Genomic DNA, 17,059 nt, shown 5'->3' with positions numbered 1-17,059 from the left:
TCTCCTCTCTCACGTTAACGGGCTCGCTCCTCTCACGTTAACGGGCTCTCTCCTCTCTCACGTTAACGGGCTCTCTCCTCTCTCACGTTAACGGGCTCGCTCCTCTCTCACGTTAACGGGCTCGCTCTCACGTTAACGGGCTCTCTCCTCTCTCACGTTAACGGGCTCTCTCCTCTCTCACGTTAACGGGCTCGCTCCTCTCACGTTAACGAGCTCTCTCCTCTCTCACGTTAACGGGCTCGCTCCTCTCACGTTAACGGGCTCTCCTCTCTCACGTTAACGGGCTCTCTCCTCTCTCACGTTAACAGGCTCGCTCCTCTCACGTTAACGGGCTCTCCTCTCTCACGTTAACGGGCTCTCTCCTGTCTCACGTTAACGGGCTCTCTCCTCTCTCACGTTAACGGGCTCTCTCCTCTCTCACGTTAACGGGCTCTCTCACGTTAACGGGCTCTCTCCTCTCTCACATTAACGGGCTCTCTCCTCTCTCACGTTAACGGGCTCTCTCCTCTCACGTTAACGGGCTCTCTCCTCTCTCACGTTAACGGGCTCTCTCCTGTCTCACGTTAACGGGCTCTCTCCTCTCTCACGTTAACGGGCTCTCTCCTCTCTCACGTTAACGGGCTCTCCTCTCTCACGTTAACGGGCTCTCTCCTCTCTCACGTTAACGGGCTCTCTCCTCTCTCACGTTAACGGGCTCTCTCCTGTCTCACGTTAACGGGCTCTCCTCTCTCACGTTAACGGGCTCTCTCCTCTCTCACGTTAACGGGCTCTCTCCTCTCTCACGTTAACGGGCTCTCCTCTCACGTTAACAGGCTCTCTCCTGTCTCACGTTAACGGGCTCTCTCCTCTCTCACGTTAACGGGCTCTCCTCTCTCACGTTAACGGGCTCTCTCCTCTCTCACGTTAACGGGCTCTCTCCTCTCTCACGTTAACGGGCTCTCCTCTCTCACGTTAACGGGCTCTCTCCTGTCTCACGTTAACGGGCTCTCTCCTCTCTCACGTTAACGGGCTCTCTCCTCTCACGTTAACGGGCTCTCTCCTGTCTCACGTTAACGGGCTCTCTCCTCTCTCACGTTAACGGGCTCTCTCCTCTCTCACGTTAACGGGCTCTCCTCTCATGTTAACAGGCTCTCTCCTCTCTCACGTTAACGGGCTCTCTCCTGTCTCACGTTAACGGGCTCTCTCCTCTCTCACGTTAACGGGCTCTCTCCTCTCTCACGTTAACGGGCTCTCCTCTCTCACGTTAACGGGCTCTCCTCTCTCACGTTAACGGGCTCTCTCCTCTCTCACGTTAACGGGCTCGCTCCTCTCACGTTAACGGGCTCTCTCCTCTCTCACGTTAACGGGCTCTCTCCTCTCTCACGTTAACGGGCTCTCTCCTCTCTCACGTTAACGGGCTCTCTCCTCTCACGTTAACGGGCTCTCTACTCTCTCACGTTAACGGGCTCTCTCCTCTCTCACGTTAACGGGCTCTCCTCTCTCACGTTAACGGGCTCTCCTCTCTCACATTAACGGGCTCTCTCCTCTCTCGTTAACGGGCTCTCTCCTCTCTCACGTTAACGGGCTCTCTCCTGTCACGTTAACGGGCTCTCCTGTCTCACATTAACGGGCTCTCTCCTGTCTCACGTTAACGGGCTCTCCTCTCTCACGTTAACGGGCTCTCTCCTGTCACGTTAACGGGCTCTCTCCTCTCTCACGTTAACGGGCTCTCCTCTCTCACGTTAACGGGCTCTCTCCTGTCTCACGTTAACGGGCTCTCTCCTCTCTCACGTTAACGGGCTCGCTCCTCTCTCACGTTAACGGGCTCTCCTCTCTCACGTTAACAGGCTCTCTCCTGTCTCACGTTAACGGGCTCTCTCCTCGCTCACGTTAACGGGCTCTCTCCTCTCTCACGTTAACGGACTCTCTCCTCTCTCACGTTAACGGGCTCTCCTCTCTCACGTTAACGGGCTCTCCTCTCTCACGTTAACGGGCTCTCCTCTCTCACGTTAACAGGCTCTCTCCTCTCTCACGTTAACGGGCTCTCTCCTCTCTCACGTTAACGGGCTCTCCTCTCTCACGTTAACGGGCTCTCTCCTGTCTCACGTTAACGGGCTCTCTCCTCTCTCACGTTAACGGGCTCTCCCCTGTCTCACGTTAACGGGCTCTCTCCTCTCTCACGTTAACGGGCTCTCTCCTCTCTCACGTTAACGGGCTCTCTCCTCTCTCACGTTAACGGGCTCTCTCCTCTCTCACGTTAACGGGCTCTCTCCTGTCTCACGTTAACGGGCTCTCTCCTCTCTCACGTTAACGGGCTCTCTCCTCTCTCACGTTAACGGGCTCTCTCCTGTCTCACGTTAACGGGCTCTCTCCTCTCTCACGTTAACGGGCTCTCTCCTCTCACGTTAACGGGCTCGCTCCTCTCACGTTAACGGGCTCTCTCCTCTCTCACGTTAACGGGCTCTCTCCTCTCTCACGTTAACGGGCTCTCTCCTCTCTCACGTTAACGGGCTCTCTCCTCTCTCACGTTAACGGGCTCTCTCCTCTCTCACGTTAACGGGCTCTCCTCTCTCACGTTAACGGGCTCTCCTCTCTCACATTAACGGGCTCTCTCCTCTCTCACGTTAACGGGCTCTCCTCTCTCACGTTAAAGGGCTCTCTCCTCTCTCACGTTAACGGGCTCTCTCCTGTCACGTTAACGGGCTCTCCTGTCTCACGTTAACGGGCTCTCTCCTGTCTCACGTTAACGGGCTCTCCTCTCTCACGTTAACGGGCTCTCTCCTGTCTCACGTTAACGGGCTCTCTCCTCTCTCACGTTAACGGGCTCTCCTCTCTCACGTTAACGGGCTCTCTCCTGTCTCACGTTAACGGGCTCTCTCCTCTCTCACGTTAACGAGCTCGCTCCTCTCACGTTAACGGGCTCTCTCCTCTCTCACGTTAACGGGCTCTCTCCTCTCTCACGTTAACGGGCTCGCTCCTCTCACGTTAACGGGCTCTCCTCTCTCACGTTAACGGGCTCTCTCCTCTCTCACGTTAACGGGCTCGCTCCTCTCACGTTAACGGGCTCTCCTCTCTCACGTTAACGGGCTCTCTCCTCTCACGTTAACGGGCTCTCTCCTCTCTCACGTTAACGGGCTCTCCTCTCACGTTAACGGGCTCTCTCCTGTCTCACGTTAACGGGCTCTCCTGTCTCACGTTAACGGGCTCTCTCCTCTCACGTTAACGGGCTCTCCTCTCACGTTAACGGGCTCTCTCCTGTCTCACGTTAACGGGCTCTCCTGTCTCACGTTAACGGGCTCTCTCCTCTCACGTTAACGGGCTCTCCTCTCTCACGTTAACGGGCTCTCCTCTCTCACGTTAACGGGCTCTCTCCTCTCTCACGTTAACGGGCTCGCTCCTCTCACGTTAACGGGCTCTCTCCTCTCTCACGTTAACGGGCTCTCTCCTCTCTCACGTTAACGGGCTCTCTCCTCTCTCACGTTAACGGGCTCTCTCCTCTCTCACGTTAACGGGCTCTCTCCTCTCTCACGTTAACGGGCTCTCCTCTCTCACGTTAACGGGCTCTCCTCTCTCACGTTAACGGGCTCTCTCCTCTCTCACGTTAACGGGCTCTCCTCTCTCACGTTAAAGGGCTCTCTCCTCTCTCACGTTAACGGGCTCTCTCCTGTCACGTTAACGGGCTCTCCTGTCTCACGTTAACGGGCTCTCTCCTGTCTCACGTTAACGGGCTCTCCTCTCTCACGTTAACGGGCTCTCTCCTGTCTCACGTTAACGGGCTCTCTCCTCTCTCACGTTAACGGGCTCTCCTCTCTCACGTTAACGGGCTCTCTCCTGTCTCACGTTAACGGGCTCTCTCCTCTCTCACGTTAACGGGCTCGCTCCTCTCACGTTAACGGGCTCTCCTCTCTCACGTTAACGGGCTCGCTCCTCTCACGTTAACGGGCTCTCCTCTCTCACGTTAACGGGCTCTCTCCTCTCACGTTAACGGGCTCGCTCCTCTCACGTTAACGGGCTCTCTCCTCTCTCACGTTAACGGGCTCGCTCCTCTCACGTTAACGGGCTCTCCTCTCTCACGTTAACGGGCTCTCTCCTCTCACGTTAACGGGCTCTCTCCTCTCTCACGTTAACGGGCTCGCTCCTCTCACGTTAACGGGCTCTCTCCTCTCTCACGTTAACGGGCTCTCTCCTCTCACGTTAACGGGCTCTCTCCTGTCTCACGTTAACGGGCTCTCTCCTCTCTCACGTTAACGGGCTCTCTCCTCTCACGTTAACGGGCTCTCTCCTCTCACGTTAACGGGCTCTCCTCTCTCACGTTAACGGGCTCTCTCCTCTCTCACGTTAACGGGCTCTCCTCTCTCACGTTAACGGGTTCTCTCCTCTCCTGACAATTATGGGTTTACGCTGCCCGGGAACCTTTTTCTTTTGATTACCGGGCGACCACTTTTTTTTTTTATCTACTTTTTCTCCCTTTTTTCTGTATTTTTCCTCCCATCCCAATTTAGTCGTTATGCCAATTCCTTTCCCTCCCTTCCTGGTCGTTGCACGCACTTGCCCCCCACTTGCCGGCCTAGGGAGGGTTGATGGATACTATCACATGTCTCCTCCGATACATGTGGAGGCAGCCAGCCGCTTCTTTTTCCACCCGACAGCGAGGACTCTCACTGGGGGAGCGTACCGCGTGGGAGGCTCACACTACCTCCCCCAGTTCCCTTCTTCGCTGAGCAGGCGCCCCGACCGACCAGTAGGAGTCGCTGTTTACAAGCGACCAGGATACACACCCCACCGGCTTCCCACCCGCTGACACTGCCAATTGTGTTTAGTATGGACGACCGACCAAGCCGGAGGCACCGCTGACGGCTGGATTCGATACCAGTGTCTCTGCGGTGGTAGGCAGGCGCTTAGTCCGCTGCGCTACCCACACAGGTGTGTTTGATTGACAGGTTTAACAGCCAGCAGAGCGGTCTGGTCCTGTGAAGACGTACATATTTAATGCTCGTGACAATAGACGGAGGCACCTTCCTCTTGGATGCCCTTCCCCCCACCCTGGACCTCCTGATTACCCCCATTGAGAAATCAGCGTTTCCACGGCTCCCGCCTGAAGGCCCCCGACCCGTCCCCCCCGACCCGTCCCGCACTGGAACCGGGCCTGTTTAAAAGATATACGAGCCTCCCAGGGCAGAGTGACTGGAACGGGGGGAACTGGGTAAATAAGTTCTAAGCCCAGACACACGGACCCAGAGAGAGACTCCTTATTAGAAAACCACCATTACGGGCCCTGAAAGATGTATGAGACACGGAGAGAGGGACGTTTAAAGATTGATTACCTGGCCCCTCCGTTTAAAGGGAGCATCGCGCCTTTTGTCCTGACTGTGCAGGATGTTGAAATGACACCTGGGGGGGGGGTTGTTGTCTTCATCACATCCAGCTCATTGAGAAGACCAGTGCCTTGTGTCTGTAGTGATGTGATCACTCTGCATACACACACACACACACACACACACACACACACACACACACACACACACACGCGCCTTGATCCCACACAGTAAAGGGAACGACAGACGTCCTGCAAACCTAGTAGAAAACCCCTGAGGTATCCCTGTTCTATTTTGCTTCTTGAAAGATATGTATATAAATATATATAATTATGCTTCTGAATATAAAACAGAGAGAGAGAGAGAGAGAGAGAGAGAGAGAGAGAGAGGATTATACCGGGTAACAAATGCGCGTCAGCCAAAACATGGATTCAAAACCAATCTTTGAATTACTAGGATTTTCAAGTTTGCTTTTATTTGTCACGTATAAAGTACATTACAGTGAAATGCTTGGTTCTGTATGAGCCCCCTGAGAATGTGCTTCATACAGTAAAATAAAAGTAAGTAAAAGAGGAATAAATAGTCCCAACAATATACAACCTAAGTACAATGAAGTAAAAATGCAGACAATGAGGCACAAAAAAGTTCAAAATGTGATTTTCGGATGAACTACCTCAAATGGATCCGTCATCCGCTCTATTTTCAATCTTTCAAAGTGTTATGTAGCCCAGTTGTACTTATTTGTGTTTCATTACACGTATGTACATACTTACCAACTGTTTCGCCTGTTTTATTGCAACACTGCTATCACCGACATCTAAGAAGGGAGACCCCCCCCCCTTGAACGGCCCTTCTAAGGTTCCTCTCCTCCACATCGCCTGTGGTGCTTTTTCCCTATTGCGAGGTTTTTAGTGAGTTTTTCCTTACCTTTGCGTGGGGTATGTCTGGGAGTGTTGCATTCATTTATTTTACATTTTATTTTGGATTTCATGGTGTTTTATGTTTTGTTCTTGGTTTATTGTGATGTTTCTTCTCGACTTGTTTAAAGAAGACGTGTCCGGCCCATGGGGACATTAACGTGTGTTGTCGGGCCTTACAAATACATTTGATTTGATTTGATTTAAACTTAATGTAACCAGTGCCTGTCTTCTCTCCTGTGCGACCTGACAGTACTTTGAGTACACGACCCGGAAGGAGATCCGGTTCAACTCCGTGACGGAGCTCTGCGCCGAGGTCCCCGAGGGACAGACCTCCATCGGGATGAAGCACTGCCCCCACGACCACGAGCCCAGGCCCCCCCCACTCATCTGGGAGTTCAGAGACGTGAGTGACACGCTTTCACTACCACACTACAGAACGTTAACCTTTCACTACCACACTACAGATGGTTAACCTTTCACTACCACACTACAGAAGGTTAACCTTTCACTACCACACTACAGATGGTTAACCTTTCACTACCACACTACAGAAGGTTAACCTTTCACTACCACACTACAGAAGGTTAACCTTTCACTACGACACTACAGAAGGTTAACCTTTCACTACCACACTACAGAAGGTTAACCTTTCACTACCACACTACAGAAGGTTAACCTTTCACTACCACACTACAGAAGGTTAACCTTTCACTACCACACTACAGAAGGTTAACCTTTCACTACCACACTACAGACACTTAACCTTTTACTACCACACTACAGAAGGTTAACCTTTCACTACCACACTACAGAAGGTTAACCTTTTACTACCACACTACAGACGCTTAGAGGAAAACTCCAACATTTTGGGAAATTAGCTTATTTAACATCTTCCCTGGAGTTAGACAAGAAGATACATACCGGTACCTTTTTTGTCTCTGTGCGTGCATTTAGCTTTGGGAACAGTAGCTCCGTTAGCGTAGCTTAGCTTCATCACTGGAAGTGGGGCGGTGCAATAGCCTGACGTTCCCTACAGAGTCCTACAGTCACGAAATACAATCCAAATACAACTCCAAAACGTTCCTGTAAACATGTTGTGACCTGTGTATTTACCACATGGAGAAATAAAAAATAATTGAATTCGACAATTACGTTTTCTAAGCAAATATACTCTGAACTATTTTTTGCCTAACCACTCATCTCTGGGCGCAGTCAGTGATTTCAACGTGAAGCCGTGTTTGTTGATATTCTCATTCATTCAAAGGATCCGAACCGATTGAAGTTTATGGATACCATGACTTAAAATCCTCTTACCTTGACGATTAAAAGCCTCCCCAATTTAGAAAACAGTAATCCAATGGCTGGTATTGATAATATAATACTAACTACTGCACGGAGCTAACCGGAGCTAACACAGAACCGGACACGTGAACACTTAAGGCAACACACTTGTGCTTCCGCATTGCTCTGATTGGCCCACTGACCCCACGTGACGCTACGCTCGTTTTCGCCCGCACGCCCGTAACGCAAGCGAGCCTTGTAATGTTAAGCGACCTACTCGCGGAAATGTAATGTTAATCGGCGGAATGTACATATTTATCAAAACAACTACCAGATTCACTCTACCAGATTCACTCATAAACGTTATCGTTGTATAACATAACATTATATGCTGTTATTTCGCGTTTTATTCATAACGTTATATGCTGTTATTTCGCGTAAAGTTATGGGTTTGAATCACTGTACATTGAGGGGGGTTGAATCACTGTTTACACTCCCCACTACATTCGTCACTCAGTTTTAACATCGACGGTTAGCTCAACTCATTCGTCAGCTTGCTGTGGAGCCTATGGTCAGCTGGTGACAAGTTCGAATCACTTAATTTTTTTCCTGCAACATATCCACTCTTGAACAATGAAAAACTCCTTTTTCTTTTACTTACAAATAAGAGCAGCTCTGAAGGCTCGCGGAGATTAACGTTATTTCGATTGATATGAATAGCTAGTTACGTTTATATAGAGAGATGATAAATTAATTAAACGTAAAAAATAATAATAATAATAATAATAGAAGTGATTCGAACTTGTCACCAACTGACCATAGGCTCCACAGCAAGCTGACGAACGAGTTGAGCTAACCATCGATGTTAAAACTGAGTGACGAATGTATAATTTACACTTGTGCCAATTGCCTACTTATTATTAAGCTAGGTATTGTGCGAGCGTTGCTTGATTAACCTGCGTGGTTATTATGTAGGGAGGATTACGAATGCATAATGCCGCGGCAACCTATTAATATTACCTATGCGACCTATGTGACGCATTAAAGATGGCGGCTTTGTGTTTTTCTGGAGAGCCTGCAACGAGTGACGCGTCTACGCTCGGTGCGTAGAGCTGCTGCGATTCACGAAGGGAGAGCGCTGGCCAATCGGAGCAATGCGGAAGCACAAGTGCGTTGCCTTAAGTGTTCACACGAACCAGACGGTCACTAAAGCAAATATAATGACTTCCTTTCTGGGGGTTTTCAAAATAAAAGAGCGACGTCTATAGCAGCGGAAAACGTTTATTTTGTACATTATCTAACGTTAACACAAACCTAAACTAACGTTACAACTAACCTAAAGTTAGTTTAGGTTCGTGTTAACGTTAGATAATGTACAAAATAAACGTTTTCCGCTGCTATAGACGTCGCTCTTTTATTTTGAAAACCCCCAGAAAGGAAGTCATTATATTTGCTTTAGTGACCGTCCGGTTCTGTGTTAGCTCCGGTTAGCTCCGTGCAGTAGTTAGTATTATATTATCAATACCAGCCATTGGATTACTGTTTTCTAAATTGGGGAGGCTTTTAATCGTCAAGGTAAGAGGATTTTAAGTCATGGTATCCATAAACTTCAATCGGTTCGGATCCTTTGAATTAATGAGAATATCAACAAACACGGCTTCACGTTGAAATCACTGACTGCGCCCAGAGACGAGTGGTTAGGCAAAACATTTTTCCGAATATATTTGCTTAGAAAACGTAATTGTCGAATTCAATTATTTTTTATTTCTCCATGTGGTAAATACACAGGTCACAACATGTTTACAGGAACGTTTTGGAGTTGTATTTTGATTGTATTTCGTGACTGTAGGACTCTGTAGGGAACGTCAGGCTATTGCACCGCCCCACTTCCAGTGATGAAGCTAAGCTACGCTAACGGAGCTACTGTTCCCAAAGCTAAATGCACGCACAGAGACAAAAAAGGTATGTATCTTCTTGTCTAACTCCAGGGAAGATGTTAAATAAGCTAATTTCCCAAAATGTTGGAGTTTTCCTTTAACCTTTCACTACCACACTACAGACGCTTAACCTTTCACTACCACACTACAGACGGTTAACCTTTCACTACCACACTACAGAAGGTTAACCTTTCACTACCACACTACAGAAGGTTAACCTTTCACTACCACACTACAGAAGGTTAACCTTTCACTACCACACTACAGACGGTTAACCTTTCACTACCACACTACAGACGGTTAACCTTTCACTACCACACTACAGAAGGTTAACCTTTCACTACCACACTACAGAAGGTTAACCTTTTACTACCACACTACAGAAGGTTAACCTTTCACTACCACACTACAGCCGCTTAACCTTTCACTACCACACTACAGACGCTTAACCTTTCACTACCACACTACAGACGGTTAACCTTTCACTACCACACTACAGAAGGTTAACCTTTCACTACCACACTACAGACGCTTAACCTTTCACTACCACACTACAGACGCTTAACCTTTCACTACCACACTACAGACGGTTAACCTTTCACTACCACACTACAGAAGGTTAACCTTTCACTACCACACTACAGAAGGTTAACCTTTCACTACCACACTACAGAAGGTTAACCTCTCACTACCACACTACAGACGGTTAACCTTTCACTACCACACTACAGACGGTTAACCTTTCACTACCACACTACAGAAGGTTAACCTTTCACTACCACACTACAGAAGGTTAACCTTTTACTACCACACTACAGAAGGTTAACCTTTCACTACCACACTACAGACGGTTAACCTTTCACTACCACACTACAGACGGTTAACCCTTTCACTAACACACTACAGCAGGTTAACCCTTTCACTACCACACTACAGATGGTTAACCTTTCACTACCACACTACAGAAGGTTAACCCTTTCACTACCACACTACAGAAGGTTAACATTTCACTACCACACTACAGACGCTTAACCTTTCACTACCACACTACAGAAGGTTAACCCTTTCACTACCACACTACAGAAGGTTAACCTTTCACTACCACACTACAGACGCTTAACCTTTCACTACCACACTACAGACGCTTAACCTTTCACTACCACACTACAGACAGTTAACCTTTCACTACCACACTACAGACGGTTAACCTTTCACTACCACACTACAGACGCTTAACCTTTCACTACCACAGTACAGAAGGTTAGCCTTTCACTACCACACTACAGACGCTTAATCTTTCACTACCACACTACAGAAGGTTAACCTTTCACTACCACACTACAGAAGGTTAACCTTTCACTACCACACTACAGACGGTTAACCTTTCACTACCACACTACAGAAGGTTAACCCTTTCACTACCACACTACAGTACTTGAGTTAAAATACTTAGTTACTTTCCACCACTGGTTGATAGGACTCTTTATTTGAAAGTGAACCGTTGCGTGTTTAATTCCCACAGGACGGGACCATCTACCACCCTCACTCGGACATGTGCGCGACGGCCTACAGACAGCCGGAGGGGCGCACCGATGTCCAGATGAGGAGGTGCACTCCTGGGGACGGACACCAGCAGTGGAAGTTTGAGTGGTAGAGGAGGAGGAGGAGGATGTGGGGGTGGGGGTGGTATTGACCTTTTCTAACTTAAACAACATAAACACTCTGGCCTTATTTCCTGTAGCCCACAGGAAGTAAACTCGAGCCGTTTCCCCGGCGACGGAATTGGACTGAAAAGCCGGTCTACCATACTGAGATTAGGTAAGACGGGTGTACTGTGACCAGGGCTTCTCCGTTACAATGGTGTTAGTCACCCGTGTAACAACACCTGGGTCTGACCTGGGATCAGCGTTCTAAAGGGCAAACCCGTGGGTCGCTCGCTCCGGTCAGCAGAATCCTGGGTGCCAAGTCTCGTTGTACCCAGAAAGACAAGAGGTGGGTAGGCTTCCTCTGTGTACCCATGCTACTCTCGACTACACCACCGAAGAAGAAGGAGAAGAAGACGAAGAAGAAGAAGAAGAAGAAGAAGAAGACGAAGACGAAGACGACAAAGACAAAGGGGGAATTAATGGGGAAAACTTCAAGTGGCCTTCTTTGACTTTAAGTGCACTTTACCTCGGTGGAAGTGGTCTTTGTCGCTCCGCTGCTCTCCGCGCACGGTCCGGGGAACGACTAGCGAATGGAGATCTGGCGCTGAGAGAAACACTTAGACCAAACCAGAGTTTTATAACGAGACCGATCCGGAGGTTTTTTACGAGACCGATCCGGAGCTTTACTAGACCCCAGTGGGAAGAGGGACGAATGTGTGCGAGAGAAGAGTTCTATGGTCTTGTTGTGAAGAGAGACCAAGCTGAAGATGAGCTTTATCGTCCGTTCACGTGCCTCGCCTGAAAGTGTCAATATTTATGTTTTTACTTTATACTTTTATCAATTTTTTTCTCTCTTTCTGTTAGGACTTGAAAATGCTGAGAATCGTTTTTTTTTTTTTTTTTTATTATATTATTATTATTATTATTATTATTATTATTATTATTATTATTATTATTATTATTATTATTATTATTATTATTATTATTATTATTATTATGACATGACATCAACAACACATCAGAGATAACACTACACAACACATTATAGTTAATGAGATCGTTACCGAGGGCAAGTTGTAATTAACGATGATACAATAGAAATTATGTTTTTTGACTGTCAAGCACATCCAACAACAAGTGCCTTTTAAAACGAGGACCTTTATACCTTTTCCAGATGTTATATCACCTTGCACTACAGAATGTTTCTGTAATGGATCTTTTGATAACTTGGGGGGGGGGTGATGAAATGTTGCAAAAACTATATATATATATATATTTTCACTGTTTTCCGGGAGTTCTGAAACGGTTACGGCTCTTTTTTCAATATTTGCCTACCCGGGATAAGAGAATGAAGAATGTTCTCCGAGCGAGGGACCGTGAACCGGCGTGTCCCGTCATGTGGGAGGAGAGAGAGAGCGACTCGTGGAGGGTGAGCCGCGTTGCCGTCATGTGGGAGGAGAGAGAGAGAGACGTGGAGGGTGAGACGCGTTGCCGTCATGTGGGAGGAGAGAGAGACACACGGAGGGTGAGACACATTGCCGTCATGCGGGAGGAGAGAGAGAGAGAGACGTGGAGGGTGAGACACATTGCCGTCACGCTCTTCTGCTCCTCGACTCCCAACACACCTCTTTTGTGTTCAGCAGCGTCTGTGTGTCATGAGCAGAGCGTTCAGCATTTTGTGCAAAGTGCAATTTGCCCCGAGAGGAGTAGGTTTAGCGAGACGTCACTCCCTGCGCTGCGAGTGTTGTATGGGCCTAGTCTTCCACCTGGCGCTGTGAGATTAAACAGCCTTTAGAAATATTAATCCACTACTGTGCCTTTTTTATCAGCCTAATGGTAGTTCTGTGCCTGAAAACTGTGCCTGTTGTGTGCATTTGGGCGCGCTCCGTCTCACTTCCAACACCGTGACATGAAGGGAGGAGGGCAACCCCTCTTTAATCCCGGAGGGGGGTCTGGTTTACTTCGCTTTCGGTTCAGTCGATTTCGGCCGGCGTCATTAGCCCTTTCACTGCCACACGACAGCCGGTTAACCCTTTCACTGTGACAATACAGAAGGTTAGCCCTTTACTATCACACAACCGACGGCGATGCTCCATCATTAGCATCATTAGCTCCGCGGATTGTGTGATAGTAAAGGGTTAACCTTCTGTCGTGTGGCAGGGAAAGGGTTAAAAGCACTGAAAAACATTTTAAGCAGGAGACGACGGTCATTATCTGAACCGTTTTTTAGGAATAAATCATAATGATAGTGCTCTTTCAGTAGTAAAATAATTTGGGAAGTGTCTCATCGACGTGTCAAATTGAATGAATCGAGAGGGGATTGACCCCCCAACACTGACCCCCCCCCCCCCCCCCCCCCCCCCTAGCTGTCATCAGTAATGGGAGAATGAGATGCAGCAGCCATTGCCTCATTCAATACCCACCTCTGTTCCACAATGGCAGTGGTGGAAAGTAACTAAGTATTTTTTACTCAAGTACTGTACTTGAAGTACAATTTAGAGCTCCTTGTACTTTATGTGAGTATTTTCATTTTAGGGAACTTTATACTTTTTTACTCCACTACATTTATCTGAACCCATCCAATTACTAGTTACTTTGAAGAAATGTATTTAGCATAGAAAACATAATATATACAAAATAAAACATTTATGAAGATATACTTTAACATTTGAAGCCTGTCGACTTCAAGAGCAGAGCAGCATAACTGGACCACATACCACTTTAACATCACCTTTAATCAGAGCAGCATAACTGGACCACATACCACTTTAACATAACCTTTAATCAGAGCAGCATAACTGGACCACTTACCACTTTAACATAACCTTTAATCAGAGCAGCATAACTGGACCACATACCACTTTAACATGACCTTTAATCAGAGCAGCATAACTGGACCACATACCACTTTAACATAACTTTTAGAGGTCAATGGATACACAAACATCATGTAGAATGTGTACTTTTACTTTAGATACTTAACTACATTCAATAGCAAATACTTCTCTACTTTTACTTAAGTAGAATTTGAATGGAGGACTTTGACTTTTACCAGAGTACTCTTTTATCCGAGTATTTCTATTTTTACTTGAGTAATAGAGGAACTGTGTACTTCGTCCACCATTGCACAGCGGCTAGGTTCACTTAAACCCGGCTCAGTCTCACCTGGTCGGCCAGAACTCGCCTCTAAAATGCATTCCTTGTCATTCCGTCTCCCAGTACTTGAAACAATAAGCACTAACTCGCTTCTTTCTATCCTCTGAAGACCCTCATCGGTGGTTCCCTCTCCGCTGGGACCGAAGGACCTTGTGTAGGGGGGGACTTTGAAGCACGATGCCTTCATAACTGCCATTGAAGTGCTTGTAAAAGCTACAGTGTGTTAGGGCTGACCTCGACTAGTCGAATGGTCGACTAATCAATCGAAAGGAGCCGTAGTCGAATGCCCAATCATTCCATTTGGGCTGTGGGGGGGGGGGGGGGGGGGTGCTTAATGTCTTATTTAACTTAAGACCGACATTAAATCAGACATTAAGCACCCCCAACTGCCAGTCGACTATCGGCAAATTTTGGCCAATCAAAGTCGACTATACAAATCCTTAATCGGGGACAGGCCTACAGTGTGTGCGATTTTCTTTTTTGTGTCGTTTTTTTGTTTGAATTTGCTCCGAAACGTATCTTCTTAATGCGGGACACGCTCACGTGTGGAGATATTCCAGTGTAATAAGGTTTCACAGCGAACCTCTCCCCCTTAGCGGTCGGAGAAGCTCAAAGGGATTATGTTGAATTGGAATGTAATTTAATGAGTTTAAAACGGTCTTCACTTTGTTGCTCCACATTAAGAGTCACGTTCTTATCGAATGTACTTTGTATGCGGTCGAGTCCTCATTCCAAACAATCAAAACATCGTACACATGGGAGCTCTCGAGTAACAGCTGTTTTGCCGAAGACTGCTCACTACAGAACGTGGTTTTAGTCCTTTTTGCGGCCATTTGCACCTATGAATATGAAATATTCATACTAGTCGATGGATGGTTGATCATTTAAAAAATGACTCAACACCATGGCTTGAAATACCTTCCGTTTTGTATTTTGCCTTTGTAAATAATGCCTGGTTTTAAAGGGACCTTGAAATGGGACAATGCAAACTTGGATTGAGCATCTTTGAAACTACTGATAAAAGCACAAGGGATGTTGTTGGTTGATTGATTTGAAGAAGGGGGTGATTGGAATCGGGTGGATGTTTTGTGATTGTAAGATCAGTAATCAAAATGATTGAACGATTAAAAAAAACTAACAAAGATGCAAGTTGTCCTTTTTTATGTTCTCCTAAAATACAGTTGTGGAATATTTTAAATGAGCCAGGAAATTCAGATGAGTCAAATTTTATAAAAAGAATAGTTTTATTTCTGTGGCCACAGAAAAGTATCCTCAGTTTACAATCAGACACAAGTCTAAACACGAGCGTCTGACCAGAAAGTGAGAAAAAGCTCTGGTCAGACTTGAAAAATGAAAACAAAAGATGGGGGTTTTGTCATGTCTCACACAAGACTGGTATGAAGACTAACAAGAAAATAACAAGATGTGATTCTTCTTGGACGTGTCATATCTAAGTCAGTTAAGGTAGTACAGTACTGTATATCTGTATGTCGTGTATGTGATGAATGTTATGAATTGAAAATGGGGGACCCTGATATAAACAAGACAAAAGTCTTTCTCTGGTCTGCATCCCACATTGACGGCCACAGGGATTAGACGGGCCCCACTCTATACGGCCAGCATATCATAATAAGGTTTCATTGTGCATGAGGCTGTTTGTAGAGCTAAATCTATACTTTAGATTATTGTCCATTCTCATTGTCAATTGACACTATAAACCGTCCCTTCAATATGCCTTAAACAAATACTTTTTTCATCAATACGTTCCCATTTTATAGCGTCTTGAATATGAACGTTATAGCAGAATGTTCTGGGATATTTCTTGGAACACGAGATACAGGGCGCTAAGCTAATAACGTTAAATCGAATGGTGTTTCGGCCATAGACAAGCTAGAGATAAAAATCAAAATGCATTTGATCGGTATCATGGTCCACCATGAATGCATGAAAGGGGTGGGGGCGGGGGACATCGTTTCTGATTATTGATTACCAATAACGGCATTAGCCTCAGTAGCCTAATTCGCTGACCTGGTGGATGGCTATCAAAACAAGGCCAGATTGGGCTGTAATTGACGTCAAATAGCTCTTACCTGTGGCCGGTTGGACTGCAAAAAGGATTTCCCAGTTATCGATCGCCATCTGGTAGACCCATATGTCCATTGGCTGATGCTATAATCCTTTACTGCATACTGAATTCATCATCCCAAAAAGTATTTCAGGCGATCGGCTACACGCATAGCTAGCTATACTGTAGGCTAACAGAAAAATCCATTCATAATTTTTTTTTTTTTTAAAACACTGGTCTCTAACAGGTAACACTGCATTGAGACAGCGCCCCTATGAGGATCTGGCCGGTAATGCACTTTTCCGAATTCCAAGAGTAGGGTAAATCTGCAGTGCCGCTCGGTGACATTGAGTAGGATATTCAAATAGAATAAAAGCCAAAACAACCTTGCCACAGACATATCCGTGGTTGGCCCTCAACCGTTGGATCTGAAACACGGACATGTCCGTGGTTGGCCCCGAATGTGTTAACAATTGTGTGTATTGAGCTGTACTGTATTGTAAACCAGATTTACAAACATAAACATAAAGACTCATCACAGGCCAAATACTTAAACATTTTCTTTACAAACATAGCCACAACACTGGCTAATAAACTACCCTCCCACTCAGGGCATTTTGGGGTAGAACACATCTACAAAAACCTAGGGGTCCGCAAAGACGACTTCAAACTTGAAATGGTAACAACAGTTGAGGTACTCTGAGCGCCCTCCAACCTAACAAGGCCACTGGCCTTGACAATATCCCCTCCAAATTCCTCA

At 46.7% G+C, this 17,059-nt stretch overlaps 1 protein-coding gene across 1 annotated transcript in view; it reads left to right on the top strand.

Moving 5' to 3' along the window:
* poc1bl (POC1 centriolar protein homolog B (Chlamydomonas), like) overlaps positions 1–15,488 on the top strand; it is a 157,444-nt gene extending 141,956 nt beyond the window's left edge. Inside the window, exons 10-11 of the mRNA XM_084312583.1 lie at positions 6,465–6,617; positions 10,955–15,488. Coding sequence (XP_084168709.1) covers positions 6,465–6,617; positions 10,955–11,086 — 285 coding nt within the window. The 3' untranslated portion in view covers positions 11,087–15,488. The remainder of the gene's footprint in view (positions 1–6,464; positions 6,618–10,954) is intronic.
* Positions 15,489–17,059: the final 1,571 nt, after the last annotated feature.

This window comes from Notolepis coatsorum, assembly GCF_963971535.1.
Source record: "Notolepis coatsorum genome assembly, chromosome: 4".
Classification (NCBI taxonomy): Eukaryota; Metazoa; Chordata; class Actinopteri; order Aulopiformes; family Paralepididae; genus Notolepis; species Notolepis coatsorum.
This window is presented reverse-complemented; position numbering and strand designations above follow the sequence as displayed.